General features: G+C 38.7%; 1 protein-coding gene across 1 annotated transcript in view; it reads left to right on the top strand.

The window, feature by feature from the left end:
* The window catches only part of LOC148363998 (sodium-coupled neutral amino acid transporter 3-like), a 55902-nt gene that overhangs the window by 24673 nt on the left and 10975 nt on the right, over nucleotides 1–20254 (top strand). The window contains exons 8-15 of the mRNA XM_088338129.1: nucleotides 72–153; nucleotides 8580–8662; nucleotides 9185–9243; nucleotides 11912–12073; nucleotides 13878–13957; nucleotides 14038–14138; nucleotides 18195–18319; nucleotides 18409–18553. Of these exons, the coding sequence (XP_088194255.1) occupies nucleotides 72–153; nucleotides 8580–8662; nucleotides 9185–9243; nucleotides 11912–12073; nucleotides 13878–13957; nucleotides 14038–14138; nucleotides 18195–18319; nucleotides 18409–18553 (837 nt within the window). The remainder of the gene's footprint in view (nucleotides 1–71; nucleotides 154–8579; nucleotides 8663–9184; nucleotides 9244–11911; nucleotides 12074–13877; nucleotides 13958–14037; nucleotides 14139–18194; nucleotides 18320–18408; nucleotides 18554–20254) is intronic.

Here is a 20254-nt window from a genome sequence, read left to right as displayed (position 1 = left end):
GGGTGAATTGTGTAAACTATGCCATGATTGGAGCCGAATCGTGCGTTTATCTGTATTTTCTTCTATTGCAGCCATGTCCAGCTACCTGTACATTGTGAAATCAGAGTTACCTCTGGTCATCCAAGCCTTCTTGAAGGCTGACCCCAACTCAGAGTGAGTAACCGCAATAATAGCGCTTGACTCGTGACTTTGCGACATGCCAGGTCAAGGATTTAGCAGCTGGTTTTGGAGGGGTGTGATGAAAACGCAAGCTTCTGATTGAGCAATCAAGATGGGGGCTTGTCCGAATAGCTGCAGGATGATTGGTGTGGACGTGTCATCAACCCTCGGTCATGCCAAAGATGATTTGCAACAGACCTTATAGTATCAGGGTGAAAACAAACAGTCTGTTCAGAAAGGTCGACCGGCACATACCTCAGGGCAAGACACCTCCTTCAGATCTTAAAGCAACAGTTTCATAGAATAGGAAGAGTGACAGTCAGAAGATGGCTTTACATTTTATTGATTACAGGACTGAGGTTATAAGTATTGTCTTAAGTCACAGGAGGTAGGATTGGGCCCAAAAAAACCCAGCCCGATATAACCCAGGAATGCGGGCATTAAATGCCCGACCCAGCCCGAGCCCAACCAATTAAAAATCAATGATGGGTTTAATTAAAAAAATAAAGTCAGTGAGAGAGAAGCCTTGCCCAAACCTGAACGTAATGATTGACATTTTAGGCCCAACACAGACCCAAATTTCTGTTCGGGCAAGGCTTAAGATCTTACCTCTGCAGGTGACCAATGCTGAGCCAAAGACTTTGTCTCTTATTGGTTGTTTTTACCCATGACTGGTGGTTGGTTGTATACCAGATCACAGGCACAAGATGGTATACATACCAACCTTTAGACGTTAAAAGCGGTAGGTTTTATCATCCATTCCATGCGCAAAGAACACAATGCGTCTCTAGAATGTTAATAAACGATCAAGCTTGCTTGTTTAAAACCCAAAGTGGCAAACTTTCAGCAAAATCTGTGGGCGTTTTTCAAAAAGGAAAAGAGGAAGTCTAACGTGTAGATAGGTTGTGTTGGTGAGTATGGTATAGTCTTTATTTGTTAGTTGAAGACACTTTTTGTGTTGAAAAATTATGTATTAAATGTTGTTATTATTTTGTTATCTGCATCAGTCACTCAAGAGTTGTCTCAGTGTCGAACATCCCTATATTTTTCCTATTGTCGGAAGCATAAAATACAGACGCTGCCCTACTTACGAACGAAATAGGTTCCGGACGAACGCTCGTAAGTTGATTTTGTTCATATATTGCTTCAGTGCTATATTTTGTATGTTTAAGGTTTATATAAGTATGTTTAAGTCTTGTATAAGTAACCTGTATTGTTTTGTACTAAAATATAAACATTTAAAAAAATAACATACTCAATGAAAATATACAACGTTGAGTTTAACTTACTTTTGGAAGATGCGCTTTAAGAGTAAGGCGGCTTCCTCCTCCGTGGTAAAAAAGTGGCAGAAAATAAGCGTTCCGACCATTTTCTCAACCACATCAAGCTTTCTTATTCACCTTTCATTTCAAAAGAATAAGCTCGCCTCTTCTTTACACTTTACGCCGACCATATTGAATGGATGCACGAGATATTAAACAATAAAAATGTCAAAGTTTTTAGCGCGCCGGAGATAGAATAGACACAGACAGTATAGAATGTTAACACACTAACTAGAAAGAAAAAGCGGATTTTTTTTTCTTCCGGGTGGATGCTGGGTGACCTCTTATAGCGCCACACGCCGGTAGCAACGGAAAGAAGCACTACAGTACTGTCCTCTACTCGTAAAAAGGTGCACCATACGAAATCTATCTCACAGCAATGTCCGAATAAATTTCGACATCCCGACATCTATTCTTTTACGTAAGTCGAATGGTCCTAAGTAAGGGAGCGTCTGTATATAATTTCCCCTACTACACTTATTTTTAATGGATTTAAAGCACCTGGTAACACACTGTAACGCAGGGGTTGCCAACTTTTTTTAAGCTGAGAGCTGTTTTGTAACTGATTAGTGTAAGGGCTACCATTTTGATAGAGATTTCCCCCAAAAAACTTATTTTATTACTGTTTTTACTCTGTTATTACCCAACTGTAATTATTAAAGGGTAAGACAACCACTAAAACCTCATGTCAGTCAGAAATCAAATTTGAAAAATCACAAGGACTCACTGGTGGTGAGCTTTTGTTCAGTAGCTATCCACGGGTGTTCAGGTGTTCTTACCACATTAGACACCCATGCTTTAATGGGACAGGAGAGCCCCAGTCTTTGAATCACATTTTGCCTTCATTGAAAATATTGAGCACACCAGAGCTGCTGTTGACCTCACCTCACAGCTAAACCATCACAATTTGACAATGCCAAAGTATTTTGTGTGCTTTGTTGTCTTTGTGTCGTGTTCACTACAGCTCAAAATCAATGTATGTGTTTCATGCAAACAAGTGACACCAACAGGTGGTCCTCTTTCCCAGTGTAAGGACATTTTTCCTTGGCCCGCCCCCTCATGCAAGATGCATGCCTATCACATGTGCATCCTACCGCTTCATAATACATCATATCAAGCTGCAAGCATGGAATGAGTAACCAGGGAGTCTTGTTTTGTTGGTGTTGTTGTTTTTAAACGCAGCACCCTCTTCTTAAAATAGATGGCGACGACTTGCGTCTGACGAACTAAATCTGGCGTCCACTTAAAAAGTAATTAAGATACTGCGATATCAAATGTATTCATAGCAGTACAAGGAGCGAACGCACCACGAGAGGTTAAGTGGATTTTTATGTGATTGGCCGCACAAGGAGAAATTGAACTTGAAATATGTACTTGAGTCCTCTGACCCCAAATCAAGTGTCATGTTGCAGTTGGATACAGAAACAAACTGTTAATAAGTATTTTGTTAGTATTTTGAGAGAGTAACCTCACATAAAATGTTGTTTACATTCAATAACAACGGTGTGATCATGCAATCCCTTGAAAACGGTTTTCTTCACTTATCCGAGAGTTTCTTAACAAAATGGATTACAACGATTGAAACACGTATTTTAAAACTTTCAATAAAATGATCTACATTGGAAACTGAATTTGTAATGTAAGATACCCATCATTTTACACTTCTTAGAAATTTACGCATCCTACTTTCCATATTCATTAGCAAGCAGAAGTAAGTTCTGCAGTCCGAGCCCGACTTGGCACAAAAATGCCAATCATTATGTTTGGGTCAGGCTGGGCTTCTCTCTCGCTGCTTTTTTAAATAGTTGTTACCCATCTGTTATTGTTTTTCTTCATCTCTGTACCTCTCTCTCTCTCTTTAAGCACTTAAGTATTCTTAGGGACGTACTGCTGCTGTGCCCAATTTTGAACCAGTCAAAATGACAAACGGCCTTAAAAGTTTACCGTCAACTCTTAAAAGTCAGTCAATGATGGAAAATTTCTGCACACACACAGAAATATAAAATATGGCAATGTTTATACACCCTTGTTTCACTCTCGTCACAAAAGACAGACCATGTTTAATCATAAAACACCTGTACTCCTCCAGAGTGCTCACAAATCATACATCTATTAGCGAGTGTTGATACCAGTTAACCGTAATAATACAGTACCTTATTTTCAAACCAGGTTTTCTTGATATTGGCAACAAAACACATGTTAAAAATAACTTTAACTTTTTTTTTACATGTATTTTACTGTGTTTTGTGAAATAAAATGTATGTTGTGACAGTAGGGCGGGAAAGATAATTACGGTTAGTTTATTTAACACAATCAGTTGATGTTATATGTGAGGAAAAATGGTGGGAGGGAGGTAAGGGGTTAATATGAGTAGTTTCTTTATTTTTGGTATAATTGCTCATTGTTTTCGGGGAAATTTTACGTATCAAGTAGCCTACACTAAAAATCCATCCATCTAAACCCTGAGAATAATGTAGTAAAATTTGAAAGATTATTAATTGAGTTTTAAGAATTTTCATTCTTCAGTTCTTGTTAGTGGAAGCTAGAGCTCTTGTTGGTGATATGAATGAGTGAAGAGGTCTTGTAAAAGGATAGTGGGATGTTTAGATGCGTTCTAAGGGATGGGCAGGGCACCTGTATGATGCGGCAGGGGTAAACAAGGGAAAGCTGTCGGGCCCTGCTGTTGAACTGAATAGTGTGTTGTGTCACCCTGACCCGAGTGACATGGCCACTTTCTCGTGTTCTGTTTCATCTGGAGGAACAAAAGCATGACCAGTTTGGGTACTGAGGTGCTTAACTTGTTTGGCTGTTTGGGCATATGGGTTGGCCATGGTCCAAAAAATCTTGTGTGTAATTATTGCTACTTTTTCCCTTTTTTAATTTTCTTTGTTTTTGTATGTGTTTGTCGTGCTCTCGGTCACCCCTTTCGAGGGATATGACCAGGGTAGAAAGATAGAAAGATTGTTTTTGTTCACAAGTCTGTCACGAGGCGTGGTGGAGTGGAAGGAGTGATCGGACCGGAACGGAGGCAGGAAGGGAGAACTCAATTGCGTAACGATCCAAAACTTTTATTCACCAAAATAAAAGTTGTCCAAAACTCTGGGACATGACAAAACAAACAGTTGTTTCTTCCAACTCAACTAAACAGGACAAGGCATAACAGAACGGACAATGTTTAAAACTAAAACAGGACAAGGCATAACAGACCGGAGAATGTGTATATATATAATGAGCCAGCACCCGCAAAGCCCACAATCCAGCCTTAAATAGCAGACACGCGATTAGTTGAACTGCTTCAGCTGGTGCCCAGGGGGCGGGGCAGACCGGTCGCCAAGGAGACCATGACAAAGTCTCTGAGTCATGGTCAATATATTATGTTTCAGCTGCAAATCTCGTCGTCATACTTGTTTTGGTACATTGGTAGATATGTTTCACTTCATTTTATTTCTAGGCCTCTCAAAACAAGTATACATTTCTCATTTTTAGCCAGTTCATTTTTGCAATGTATTAAAACAAGGTAATTGGCATTGGTAACAGCATCAGGGACTATCCGTATTGGTCTGGACAAAACCGGAGTATTCAACATTTCTAAAAGAAGCAATGCATTGCCATAGATATAACGGAGTATATTTTTTACGCTTATCCAAGACCAATCAAAGACAAAAGTTAAGGAGAAAAGTTAAGTAGTGACGGCAGAAAATATGAAGTACTTGAACTTGGCTAAAATTTGATGTCCTGTAAAATTTGTCCTACAATAACCTACCGAGAGGTTGTGAAATATGACAAACGGTAATTGTAGGATTTACCGACGCGCAAAAGAAACACGCACTTGATCGCCACGGATGTTTACACTTTCCCGTCATTGCTCCCTTGAGATGCTATTTGTTTTTCTTTGGCGTGCCAGGTGAGTTTCGTAATGATTTTTCCCTTCGTTCCATTAAACGCACCATTAGTCGCCAGCCTCAATGGGCCGTAAATTGCTGACTGTAAACTGTTTTAGGACGATGTCAAAACAATTAGAAAATATCGGGGGTCATTGCAACCCAAATTTAGGTCAGCCGTGACGGACTGAAATGATTCAGTGCCAACTATGTCACCTCCAATAACAAATGCCCCTGAAGTGGCAAAATTTGGAACAAAAAACATTCGAAAAAACACTACTAGTACTTCAAACTGATACCTGTGTTCAGTTTCAATAATACTATTTAGGAGCAGATCAAACCAATTATTGATACTCGGCGAGTACTTGGATCAGATTGGTACCATTGTTTCGGGATCGTTACTGTCTTCCCATTTTAACTATCGCTAAAATAGTGTTGGTGGTGGGTAGTATGGTTATATATACATTAATCTTTCAAATGGCGGCACGGCGGGTGAGTGGTTTGCGCGTCGTTGGCACAGTTATGAGGTCATGGGATCAAATCCTCCTGTGTGGAGTTTGCATGTTCTCCGCGTTCTTATTTCGTGGGTTTCCTCCAGGCACTCCGGTTTCCTCCCACATTCCAAAAAAATGCATGTCAGGTTAATTGGCCAGTCCGAATTGTCCCGAGATGTGAATGAGCGAGTAAGTTAAGTAACCAGTTCAGGGTGTCCCTTGCCCACTGCCCGGGATGGGCTCCAGCACCCCTGCAACCCTACTGAGGATGAGGGGTGCAGATAATGGACAATCTTTCAAATTTGATCCAGTTGTGTTTACTCTTTATTTGCACTACTAGTGACCTTATTTCTTTTAAATTCTCTGCAATGGAATATATTTTAGTTGTCTTGTTTACATTGTTATATTACATTTTGTTATTGTATCTGTAAGTATTTGACACTTTATTTGCACTACTGGCATTATTTTAAGGACACTGTGCAATGGATGGTATTTCAATTGTCTTGTTGACATTGTAAATGTAAAATGGTCTGCATTTAAATACCGCTTTTCAAGTGAATGAAGACACCCCAAAGCGCTTTACAATGTGCTTCACACTTTTCCCTTTTACACACTAACTAACCGATAGCAGCGTCGGCCATGCAATGTACAGAAACTACCTGCTATCGGGGGCATTAGGGATTCAGTGACACTTCGACATATAACACGGATGTGCCAGGAATCAAACCTGCAATCTTGCTCTTGATCCCAAGACAAGCGCTCTACCTCCTGAGCTAATTCCGCCCATTGTTATGCAGTATCTGTATTTTTGTGACATTATTGCTTTTAAGTTCGTCTCTCTACCCTACAACTGGCTGGCAACCGGTTCGGGTTTCAATCATTTAATCATGTCTTTTCCAAGCAACGACAGTCTGTATCGAATCAGTCTGGATCAATACCATGCTGTATTGACTTGGATCGGATTGATACCAATTTATCGCCTACCCCCCTAATTACAGTCCCCTAAACATCCCTAATCATGAACACGTACTAGAAAGAAAATTGTTTGCTTCCATCATCTTCTATGGCTGAAATGAGAAGACCATTGAAGTCAACCAACATTGAAAGAGTACGGTACATACAGTATATCCTGTAGGTGTTAACTTCCCTGAATGTTATCAATGGAGTGCTTGTTAAACACAGAGAGGGTGTACACATGGCGTCCGCATTTAGCAAAAGGCAAAAGTGCAACAGGGGTGAAAGTGAGGCAATGCCAACATTGGATATAAGATTACAGCCGTGCGTGTTTTACACGTTACGTACAGTAGATTGCAGACGTCGGTCTAAGCAGGTTCCTTCAGTGCAGCTGCAAGCGCTCTCACAGTAAACCCTCAGCTATGTGAGATTCTATTTCAGCGAGGCTACACAAGCAAACACTGCACGACTAACTTGAAGTTCCACTTGTGGGAAATCAAACGAATCATTGCAGTTGCAGATTAGGGGATATTACAGTATTTTACGCACTATAAGGTGCTACGGGTTATAAGGCGCACCCCTGAAAATAGTCTTTTGTCATATGTTTTTTATAAACGAGGTACACCGTAGTATAAAGAGTATGAAATTGAGATTACAGTATGAGTGTTTGTATATAACCATTGGCTCTGTACACACTTACGGCATACAATGATTAATCAGTTGATAAGTATCACTGATTAAAATCGTAAACGGTTGCAAAACATCGTTTGCAACAGGAATCAAACACGACTACTATACTATCAGTTGTACAGATGAGATATGAAAAGGCATTAGAGCTTATCTTATCACGCTATTTTTATTCCCGGTGCTAGAAACACTAATTTAGATGATGCATTCTGATAGGTAAAAGAGTCTTTTCACTATCCTACTTAAGTATCAATAACCTCTCGGTTTAATATGTATACATACAAAAAATGGCTTTTATAATACTTTCTATTTTCGGATTTGCAACATTATTGAGGCACAAATGAAGAAGTGGAGAGATATTTAAAAACCATCAGAATGTACGATGCAAGTCAGTGTTTCTGGCACCGTGAGTTAAAATAGTGTGATAATGATAAGATGTAGAGGTAAGATCTTAAGCCCCTGACATTATCCCCCTGACATTGTTCTTTGTTTTTTTTTCTGTGTGGAGGATCTGTGTTATGGATTCCGTACTCATTTTGCGCAGTTCAGCCTGCGTCGGGGTGCTCGGCAGCATCGACGTCAGACCAAGAGAAGCGGGCGTGCGGCAGGGGGGACGGAGTCAGCCAAAATCACCTCTTTTTTTCACAAATAAAATATGATAATATTGGTTTGCTTCGGACTCCATCTCAGAAATCAAGTTAATTGGTCCAGCTCGGGCTGGGTCAGGGTTAAATACCCACAGGCCAGGTCGGGTTGTTTTGTTTTAAGGCCCGATCTCACCTCTAATAAGCTCAAATGGCTTTTCGTATGTCATCTGTACCAAGTGTTTGGGCCCTCACTCCTTCAGCCCGTTGCATACAATGCATTTATATTTGGGCCAGCAATAATTATCAATTGAATACCACATGTAGTAACATACATCTATAGATACTGTAATCATTTCTTATCCACCATGTTACGAAGTTTATAAGGCGCACCGGGTTATGATTTGGAGTTTTAGGTGTGCTTCTTAGTCCAGAAAATATGGTACATTCATAATAAAGATCAAAGTATGATTATTATTTTTTTCCTGTCTTGAATAGTCTTTGGTACTTGAACGGCAACTACCTGGTCATCATGGTCTCCGCCAGTGTCATCCTGCCTCTTGCCCTAATGAAGCAGCTTGGTGAGATTACATTCGATATTCCGTCTTGTTTAATTTAAAGTTAGAACGGATATGACTTTATAAAGTTGCAGTGTGGAATAAGTTAAGGTATGAATTATTATTCCTTGAAACTATCAAATGGTTGTAATCCTTCCATTACACCCGTGGATTCTGAAATGGACTGAATTATCAACCAATAGATAAATAATAACACTTGAGACGGTCTTCTCATTTGAAGAACATATCATGACGCATTTCATACTGCCATTGTCTGCAGCATAAAACAAATATAAAAACTGCTAAAATTTAATTTATTTGAGTGCAGAGTGTTTTTATTTGTTCATTGATTTTTTTTTTATCTGTGTCATGTTTGGTCCTGTGCTATCAAATTAGAAAGGATTTCAACTATGACCACATCCTTTTACATTTTTTAGTTTTTGTGTTGCTGTTTTTCATGTAATTTTCATTTTATTCTAATTTAAACGAAGGATATATTTATAAATACTGTTATATATTAATATCCTCCTTTCGCTCTTTATTCAGGGTACCTCGGTTATACCAGTGGATTTTCTCTCAGCTGCATGGTCTTTTTCCTCACAGCGGTAAGTAGTAAGAGTATATCCGAAAACTTAAAGAAAAATCTTGGCTCAACTGTGATATCAGGTCTAAATTATGGTGCCGGTGGTGTAATGTGATACTACTTGATTTAAATCAATTCACTAAATGTAAAATACTTTTCAAAATGTGAATTAAATCCAGCACACGTTAAACGTTTTGACTCGCGGGCTGCACAGGGTTAAACATTTGTCATAGGAGGTTAAAAAAAAGATTGATGTTTTTAACTTCTTGTATATGTCAAAATAAATAATGTAAGTGATATGTTTATTAATCCTAGACAAGGAGAGAAGACATCAATGGATTTTGAACTTGCAATGAGAAGAGAAAACCCAAACCTCCGAGAAGAAATTCCAACCTTTTCGAAAGGCCTGAGTCCTTTCTGTTATGAAATCGCCCAGGTCACAAAAGCAGATCCGCCTAAACTAAGGGTGTATAAAAAAACAGCAACATAATTGGCTGATAGTTAAAAGGATGTAAACATGGTATAACAGTCAAAACAACAGTGAGGTATAATAGTCCAAATAACCAACTGGCATCCTTTTTCCAACATTAAAAAAAAGAATAAAGTTATTATTTACCCCCTTTGTGTTTAACAAAAAACAAACATTAAATCATTTGTAGTATTATGATTATTACTGGATGCCAGTAGGATAAAATACACAATTACAGCATCATGATGTGAAAAAAAAAACCCTGCATTATTTAACCCCGATCAAATCTTAGTGGTTCGTATTCACACGCGCTAATTCTTTTTCATTGTATATATGTTTGTAAAGGTAAAATTTCATCTAATTGGTTTTGACACACTTGACTTTTAAGAATAAATCTATTTATTTATAAATGAAGTACTATAGTACCTCCATTTTTAATCACTAAATTTGACCATTGGCATCGAAAAACTACGTCTACTTCAGAAGTGTTTTTTTATTGCATGGAATGTAATAATTATCTTGACCAGTTACTTGAATGTTGGTCAAGAGTTCATGAAACAGATGGTTTTTGCGCATAGACACAAAGGGACGCTGAAGATAAGAAAGGAGCCAAAGCAATAACAACACCTTTTTATTAATAATTGGTTCAGGCAGTGTTTATAAACGGGTGAGTCTGGACCCAAAAGTTAGTCCTTGGCCTTGGCAGAATAATGCCAAGAAGAAGCAATAAATAGATGGCTAAAATGCCCGACTCGATCTCGTTCTTGTTCAGTCAATCGGTGCCGTTCCAATTGAGTTTTAGATGGACCACATCTCATTTTAATGTGATTTTTTTGGTTTTATTTCTTTCTGTCTGCCCATAATAATGGATCCCAAGAAAGTTATTAATGTTTAGGGAAAAGAAAAGTGGAAAACAGTGCCAGCAACGATCGAGTCGAAAAAGAAAATTGTAGCAAATACAAACATATTGTACATATGTCTTGCATAAGAGCGCTGCTTGACAGTAGAGTACAGTAAATGGTCTCAAAATGTGAAATTTCTAATTATTTTACAAGTACCGCTATATTGATCTTTATTATCTAGACAATTAAATAATTATAGTTGTTTAGGTACATGTTTTTTTTTTTATAATTTGGGTCCAAACTTCTTCAGTATATGGCTATTTTAAAGCAGTTTTAGAGATTTTCATTTTAGAACCACTGGGACAAGAAATCTGTAAAACATATTTATGTCAGTATCATACATAGCATTTTCGTTGAGCAAGCCGGATCAAAACGCCTCACGGGCCATATGTGCCCAACCCTGTGCTAAATTATTTGTATTAAACAAAAAGTAATTGTTCACTCCGACAATGGCGATATACCTGCAATTCTATCCCTAAAATTATAAACTTTACTGAAAGCCTGCAAAATTTTCTAAAACATATACTGTATAATGTGCAGTTACAATAAACATGGATTTGAATCAAGGGCGTAGGTTTGGCATGGATGTAGGGGAAACTTGTCCCCACTAATATTGAGCAATCACCAATGTTAAGAGATAACTTGAAAATATACACTACAGACGCTGCCCGACTTACGATTGAGACGATTGTTCGTAAGTTGAATTTGTTCGTAAGTTGCTTCAGTGCTATATTTTGTATGTTTAAGGTGTATATAAGTATGTTAAAGGCTTATATAAGTAACCGGTATTGTTTTGTACTAAAAAATAAAGATTTCAAAAATAATATGCTGTATAAAAATAAATAAAGTTAAGTTTAACTTACTTTTGGAAGATGAGCTTCAAGAGGTCCTCCTCCGTGGTAGAGAGTGGCTGAAAAAAAAAGCGTTCCGACCTTTTTTCAACTGCAAAAGTTCTCAGCACGCTGGAGATACAGTATAGAATGTTTACACACAAACTAGGAAGAGGAAGCAGATTTGTTTTCTTCCGGGTGGATTCTCGGTGACCTCATACGGCGATAGCGGCAGAAAGAAGCACGACAGTAATGTCCTGTACTCGGAAAAAGGTGCACAAAATACAAAATCTAATTTACAGCAATGTCCGGATATTTTTCGCCATCCTTTTAAACATGTTCGTATGTACCGTTTTTCATAAGTCGAATGGTCGTAAGTAAGGGAGCGTCTGTATTTGCCCACCAAAATCATTATTTTTCCCCACCAACCGTTAAACTGCAAAAAATGTTCTTTGAACCTCACAGCTTTCCATTCCATACCCTCGATAGGTCATCTATAAGAAGTTCCAAATTTCGTGCCCGTTCGTAGAGTATAACTCACTCAACCATACCACGAGCATGAACGTTTCAAGCCATGGCGGCCATCACCTCTCGACTCACGAAGAGGACGAAGCCCTTTGCACGCCGCGCATGGTCACTATGAACTCACAGGTAAGTCCCCATCCACGCTTTTGATACTATAGTGGTACCTCTTTATATGAGCACCTTTAAACACAAGAATTCCTGCTCACGAGCAGTCCCAGAGGCTACCAATAGAGACCGCTCACCGAACAGGACTGCTTACTGCCATCAGCTCATCCAATTGCACATGAAAACTACTACAGGCAAAAAAGAAAAAGATGCTATAAAAATGTTTTCTGTGTGTACGTCCTCTTGAAGATACAGTGACTTTAATTTTAAGTGTACAGTAATTGCTTACGTATCATACACAGTTTCTTCATCTCATACCTGTCAACCTCCACCTTTCGCTCCCCTTATCAATTATTGCAAATTTTCCTTATTAAGCGCCAATAAACCTTACAAACACAACACGGCACCCGTTTACTCACAGCAAGACAGTCTATGTAGAATAGCACGACGATATTAGCAATCTACGACGGTGTTGTCGTTTGTTACTTGCGACCAAGACGATGCGGATTAAAGCTTAAATGGGACGGACGAGAACAGAAAATTCGGGGAAAACATAAGTGGTCAGGTAAGCAATCTTCATGGCTCCTCCTTGAATACGGCCCCTCCCTTCCTCCGCACCACACACACTCATTCGTAACTCCCTCCATTGTAAGTGCTCATAATAAACTCACATTTTATTTCATTAATACAATCTTATTAAAATCTTGTAACTGTATTTTTTTACATTTAATTATTATTTGAACGTGTTTTTTATTATCAGGGAGATTTGTTTTTTTTAGCTATTCACGGTTCACTTGGATGCTTTTGGGAGGACGGGAGCAGACCAATTAGGGAATAGGGAATCTGTTCGTTACAACACCAATTTGAACCACGCGCACGGTCCGTCAGTTGCAAATTTTTTTGTCAATTTACCCAGCTATATTTTTTATATTATCTTTCTATTTTAAGCCTTTAGTACGTGTTTATCCCAGAGTGCCATGTCTAATCTCATTGCTTACAGTGTCCAGAGTTGTTATCAATGACAATATAGACCAAGGGTTAGTAACCATTTTGACTCAAAGAGCCATAAAAGCAAGATATTTTGATGTTGTTGGGGGGTGGAGAGAGCCATACCATATATTTTAAGACAAAATTCAACAAAAATCCGTAACCCACTCTCCAAAGAGAAGCTTATTATTCAGCGCATTTTATTTCAGTGTGTGATGTTTGATGATTTGATAACATCCATGAAATAATAATAATGCGTGTCCCATACAGATAAACCACTTAAAATTTGTTTCCCCCTTGCAGTTTTTTAAGAATGTTAAAGCTCATTTTGACTGTCATTTTTTTCATAAATAATGGTTTCAAGGTGCGAGCAAAGTTCTTCTGTAAAAATGTCACAAATCTCAGATACCGACTTAATTACCTATGGCGCAGACAGCGCTGAGTGAGTAGGAAAAGGGAGTACGTTGTGTTCATAGCTTCGCCCATCCCTACCACTCATCCAATCAAATTGCTCTGGGTGTTTACAGTTTTTTTCCGTGTTTTTTTTTATAACCAAGTGTTTTAAAACGGGACATGGATTATTTGATGATATTCGATACAAATGATTATTTAGTGATTTACATCCAAAACAGGGTCTGTTGGTGTGACACCTTGACTGTAAACTGTAGTTAAAAATGTACCCTATATGTTCCCTATGTATGCATATGTACGTATGCACATACAGAAAATTTGCGTGATTTAAAATTTGTATCCATGCCAAATGCACTCATGAGAAGGGCCATCTATGCCATAGATTCCCGATATAGACTTCTCAATTAATTTGATCATTTCTCCGCAGACTGCTTACACCATCCCCATCTTGGCTTTTGCCTTCGTTTGCCACCCCGAGGTCCTCCCCATTTACACTGAGCTTCGCAAGTGAGTTGTTTATCTCTGAAACTTTTGTTCATATTTGACTTCAAAATGTATTAGGCGTGCGTTTCCTTTCCAAAATATAGCCCCAATAAAAAGAAGATGCAAAAGGTGTCCAACATCTCCATCTTTGTCATGTACACCATGTACTTTCTGGCAGCTCTCTTTGGCTACTTGACATTTTATGGTGAGTGCTTGTATTTGATTTCTATACAGTGAAGGTACTGTCGACCAGTGTTTCTCAATTGGTGTTTTTTGGGTCACGAACCCGTTTTTAGTGGGACGCAGGGCTTTGCCTTGGCAAAATAATGCTAAAAAAAGAAAAAAAAATCCGAGGGTCAATTACACTCCTTAATAGTAGATGGCTATCATACAGTAATAAAAAAAACATTCCCAATTCTCCCATTCATTCTTACAAACGCAGGTTCGTATTACAGCTAATGTGCAATCAGTACTTCTTTAATTTTCTTCAAAACATTTTTCAGTATTTACAGTGCTGTTCAAAATAATACCAGTACAATGTGACTTACCAGAATATCTCAGGTTTTAGTAGATTTTTTTATTGTGAAATGCTAAACAAGTTACCCGTAGGTGCAGTAAATCCTTAGAAAACAAACAAGACCAATCATTCATTGCATGCAATTGGGCAAATAGTTCAAAGAAGTGTGTTAAAAAAATAGAAGTGTCAGCTGTTGACTGCACAAACTCAAAATTATTGTGTATTTCACATAAAAAAGTAGGATTTAGAAATCTTAGTATTTAGTTGGCCGCTTTCTGGTGTCCCATTTCATCTGGAGGGACGAAAGCATGACTATTTGGGTGCCGAGGTGCCTAACTTGTTTGGATGTTTGGGCAATTGGGTTGGCCATGGTCCAAAAAAATTGTGTGTGTTTTTTTTACTATTTATTTCCCTTTTATTTTCTTTGTTATTGTATGTGTGTGTCTTGCTGTCGGTCACTCCTCTTGAGGGATGTGACCAAGGTAGATGGATAGATGGATAATATTTAGTTGCATGACAATTTTTACAACTGCTTCATGTCTGTGTGGCTTAGAGTCAACCAACTGGTGGCACCTTTTGGTTGTTATTTCGCTCCATAATTAACATCATTCCACAATTCATTTACATTCTCAAGTTCTCGATTGGATTGAGGTCTGGCGATTCGGCTGGCCGCTCCATAACATTAATTTTATTGGTTTGGAACCAAGACTTTGCTCGTCTACTGGCGTGTTTGTGGTCATTGTCTTGTTGAAACACCCATTTCAAGGTCATGTCCTCTTCAGCATAAGTCAACATAACTTCTTCAAGTATCTTGATATAAACAAACTGATCCATGATCACTGGTATGCGATAAATGGACCCAACACCAGGGTAGGGGAAACATGCCCGGACCATGATACTTGCGCCACCATGCTTCACTGTCTTCAATGTGTACTAAGTTTTTAAAATTAGAGTTTGGTGGTCTTCTCACACATGGTCTGTGGCCCCTGGACCCAAAAAGGACACTTTTACTATCATCAGTACACGAAATGTTCCCCCATTTTTCTTTAGGCGAGTTGATATGTTCTTTGGCGAATTGTAACCTCTTCTGCGCATGCCTTTCTTTTAAAAGAGGCACTTTGTGTGGGATTCTTAAAAATAAAAAAATGCTGCACACAGACGTCTTTTAACTGTTTCAGCACTTACATGTAACTCCAGTCTGTGTTTGATCGTCCGGAGCTGATCATTGGCTGATCCTTTGCCATTCTGGTTATTCTTTGCTCCATTTTAATAGTGGTCTTCGGTTTTGTTCTACGTGTCTCTGTTATTTCTACCTATTTCAAGGCTTTGGAGATAATTTTAGTTGAACAGCAAACAATGTTTTGCACCTCATTATAGGTTCTTCCCTCTCTGATAGACTTTTTAATCAAATAACTCCGTTTTCTCGTAGCAGTGTCTCGAACGACCCATTTTCCTCAAATGCATGTTAAACCTATGCTGGCTTCATCATCCTTAAATAGGCGCCACCTGTTTCACACCGGATTCACACCTGTTTTTGTTTCTTTTCTTCCCCAAAATTGATGAACTCAGAGATTGGTTGCCACACTGCGACACCCCTTTAAACTATTTGCCTTTTATGAATGCTAGGTCTTGTTTGTTTTCTGAGAATCGACTGTACCTACTGGCTATGTACCTATTTTAAACAGCACTGTGTAAGCTAACCGAAACAAATTTTCTTTTGTGAACTTGAATAATTTTGAGTTGTGCCTTTTTGTGTAATTCATCTGGAGTTTTCGGATACCAACTACTACGGAAGATTTAGATTTTCCACCTATAGTGATGTGTTGATTGTTTGGGTTGAGTGGGTGAGGTTTTTCTGTTAAAAGTCCATAATGTGAGTTGTTTCGAAATACATATATCTCACTATTTGAACTTTTTCATTTCATTGCAATTTCGTTTCAACCAAAATATATATATATATATATATATATATATATATATATATATATATATATATATATATATTTTTTTTTCCTCAATATTATTTTCAATTCAGATTATTCTAAACTGAAATATTCGTTTCATGTTTTGATATACACATTGTCACAAAAACCCTTCTCAATTGTAATTGCTGAAATGAAAGTAAATTGTATTATTTGACCACTGTATTGTCTAGGGCAACCAAAAATGAGTGCTAAAAAGCACTAAGGAGAATAATTAGAAGCTATAATAACTAATGTAGAAGAAGTGGCCAAAAATGATAATTTTTCCTGTTATTTCTGCAAGTTTTTGAGTATCTATAGCAGCAAAATGGCAGAAAATTGTGTCAGCAACAAACTATTGTTTTAATAAAAATACAGTAGCTCAGGAGGTAAAGCGCTCGTCTTGGGATCGAGAGGTCGCATGTTCGATTCCCAGCTCCTCCATGTTATATGTCGAAAATGTCCCCAAGACAATGAATCCCTAATGCCCCGGATAAGCAGGTTGACACCGCTATCGGTGTTTGAGTGTGTGGATGAACAGGTAAATGTGAGGCACATTGGAAAGCACTTTGCGAGGTCTTCATTGACCTGAAAAGTGCAGATCATTTACATGTCTGTGCATGTTAATTCTGTTAAAATGCCAGAAGTGGCTGAAGCGAAGTGTTTCTAAACTTCATTCAAAATTCAGCTTATTGACCATTAAAGGTACTATTATTACATGAACTTTTTGTTTTTTCCGTCATTTGTTTTGGAACGGGAATAGGGTTATACAAGAAAGGGCTTTACAAATAAATGTGACTTGACTTGAGATTAAGGAAGAGATGGAATTTTCTTATCTGAGAGCTCTCATCCCGGTCCTCCTTCCAAGTTCAAACCCCATTGATGTCCTCTCACCTTATTTTGACTAAAGTTTAAACTTAAAATAAAACGAATGTGATCTTTTTAGCTAATTCAGGTTAATGGATTTTGTGATCAAAACAATGGATCTGATCAGCGCCGTAGCCCCGCAAACGCACATAACGCGCACTGCGTAGGGCATCAAGGGCCCAGGAGGGCACCAAACGAAATTATGGTCCTTGAAAAAAAAGTCTAAAGTGTTAAAAGTGTTAATAATATGTGCTAATATGGCTAAACAATACAAAAACAGCATAAACAAAATTTCTTTAGAAATGGGGTGAATCTGCTTTGTGCCCCGGGCTATCTCCAATCTCATGGTGCCCCCCTCCCCTACCAGTGGTATGTTTGATTATGCCTCATTCACAATTGGTAAACGCCTGTGCGAACATGGCCTTGGAACGGCAACAAGTGTTCGGAGCGGAGAAAAGAAAAAACAAAAAGAAACAAGATGAAGCTCATGCGTCGCTCGCCGGTAGTTAAAGCTATTGTACTGTATTTCCACACCCATTTGGCGCAGTTCTAAAGGGCGCACTCTCCTAGGTTCAAATTATTTTTTATCGGCTCATATGGCGCACTGGCCATAAAGCATTTGTGCTTATGGCACCCAAATGGCTAGCAACGGCCCTGGACCTGATCTTCCCGGCTTGGTTTTGAATACAGGTAACATCCTACTTACGACTTGCTCGACTTACGTCTAATTGTACATAGGACCACGGTCAGCAGGTGCTCAGTTATTTTTAATTCAATGTTTGGCACTGTGGAAAAGAATAGACATTTTTCCTTAAACAAGCGATACAGTTCATGAACAGAAGCATGCCATTGCGATATGCTGATTGTATTCATCTATTAAAAATATTGACTGCTGCTCTGAATTTGACACTTGCAGGTAACGTGGAGCCAGAATTGCTTCACACTTACAGCCGTATTGATCCCTACGACACGTTAATTTTGTGCGTGCGTGTTGCCGTCCTCACCGCAGTCACACTCACCGTCCCCATCGTGCTTTTCCCGGTAAGTTTACACTTCTCGCACTTGGATACTACCCAGGAAGGTCATCTAGATTTTGTTGCCCCCGTGTATGTGTATGTATGTGTACACAGGTGCGTAGAGCCATCCAGCAGATGTTGTTCCCTACCAAAGCGTTCAGCTGGCTGCGTCACATCGCCATCGCCCTGATACTGCTCAGTTTCATCAACTTGCTCGTCATTTTTGCTCCCAATATTCTGGGCATCTTTGGAATCATCGGTGAGTATGCCATTTTAGCGTTACTATTGAAGCACCGCAGCACTACTTGCAACTCATAAACTACCATTGTTGGGCGTGTTAGTGAAAAACAGTAATTAGTTACCGTCAGTGTCGGGACTTACGCCGTTATATTTTCAGTAACGGGTTGATCTAATGAATTACTTTTTCTTACAACGCCATTATTGCTACTGACGGTCAAAAGTGGTGCGTTACTCTGGCTGCAGAACGCCAACGCTGTAATTTTCTCCAATGTTGTTGAGTCACATCTTTTGGGATTAGGTCACCACACAAAATAGTGCCAACCATATGGTTGGATAGCGATTACAAAGACAGTATCTACTTATGCGCTAAAAGAAAAGTCTAATTAGTGGTACAGCAATCTACTCGTGTCCTTCGCGAATGAAACGGCTCTGTGAACCGTCCCTTCGAAGTGGGAACCAGCTACCCACCAACAGAGATCCAGTTTCTTTCGAGACACTATTTTTCTCTTTTGATTTGTCAAAATAGTTTTTTAACAAGTCAACGAGTCAGCCAGGTAGGAGAAAAACAGCAAGGCTCAGCCAAAAATTATTTTGTGGACCAGTGACGCTCTACCAGATCATGCCTCTATGGGCATGGTCTTACATATCTGAGACCACCAGGATTAGATGACGGTGTTTGAAGTTGCTAAACTTGTTGGAAAGCCAATGTTCTGTACTTGAAAATGCCCCTCCAATAGACATGATTACGTACGGTGAGAACATTATTCTTTCAATACATTGCCTTGGATGTTTTAATGACATTCAAAACTTCATGTCATACATTTCATTATTGTGCATGGTAAATTGGTGCGTTTGGCAACTGTCCAAAAGAGGATGCCGTCGTTCCATCCATTCCAGAGGAACAAAGAGGGTGGAAGTCATTGTTGTGCTGGGCTTTGCTGATGACTTTGAATTTATTGAGTATAAAAAAGGTTAAAATTGTTTCGTATTTTATCTTCTTTTTGTCGATTTTTAAACATTTTAATTTATGTTTCCTGTATTTTGAGTGTTTGCATTATGTTCCCCAAAAATAAGTAATTCATAATACATAATTAAATCATCCTTTTCTTTTTATTTCTTATTTTACATTATACTTTAATTCTTTTATATTTTACTGTTTGTTAATGCAACAACCATTGCAGCCTGGTCATCCTGGCGGGGGATTACCTCATGTGAGGTCCCTTCTCAAGGTTTCTTCATTTTCCTCAAGTTTTTTGAATTTTTCCTTGCCCTCAGGTAGGTTTAGAGCAGGGGATGGTGTAATAATTGTCTGTGGTTTGCTATAGTCTGTGCAGCCCTTTGAGACTCTTTGTGATTAAGGACTATACAAATAAATATGACTTGACTTGACTTAATAAATGAATTAAACAACATACATGTAATGTAAATGGTCTGCATTTATTTAGCGCTTTTCAAAGTCAATAAAGATCTCCCAAAGCGTTTTACGATATAATTTACACTTACCCATTCACACACCCATTCACACACCCACTCACACACCGATAGCAGCGTCAGCCATGCAAGGCAACTACCTGCTATCGGGGGCATTAGTGTCTTGCTCAAGGGCACTTCAACATATAACACAGAGGATCCAGGAATAGAACCTGCGACCTTGATCCCAAGATGAGCCCTTCACCTCTTGAGCCAATGCTTTTTGTTATTTTTTTCAGAAAAAAAAAAT

This window comes from Urocampus carinirostris, chromosome 6 (assembly GCF_059441175.1).
Source record: "Urocampus carinirostris isolate Australia breed hairy pipefish chromosome 6, RoL_Ucar_1.0, whole genome shotgun sequence".
NCBI classification, from domain to species: Eukaryota; Metazoa; Chordata; class Actinopteri; order Syngnathiformes; family Syngnathidae; genus Urocampus; species Urocampus carinirostris.
This window is presented reverse-complemented; position numbering and strand designations above follow the sequence as displayed.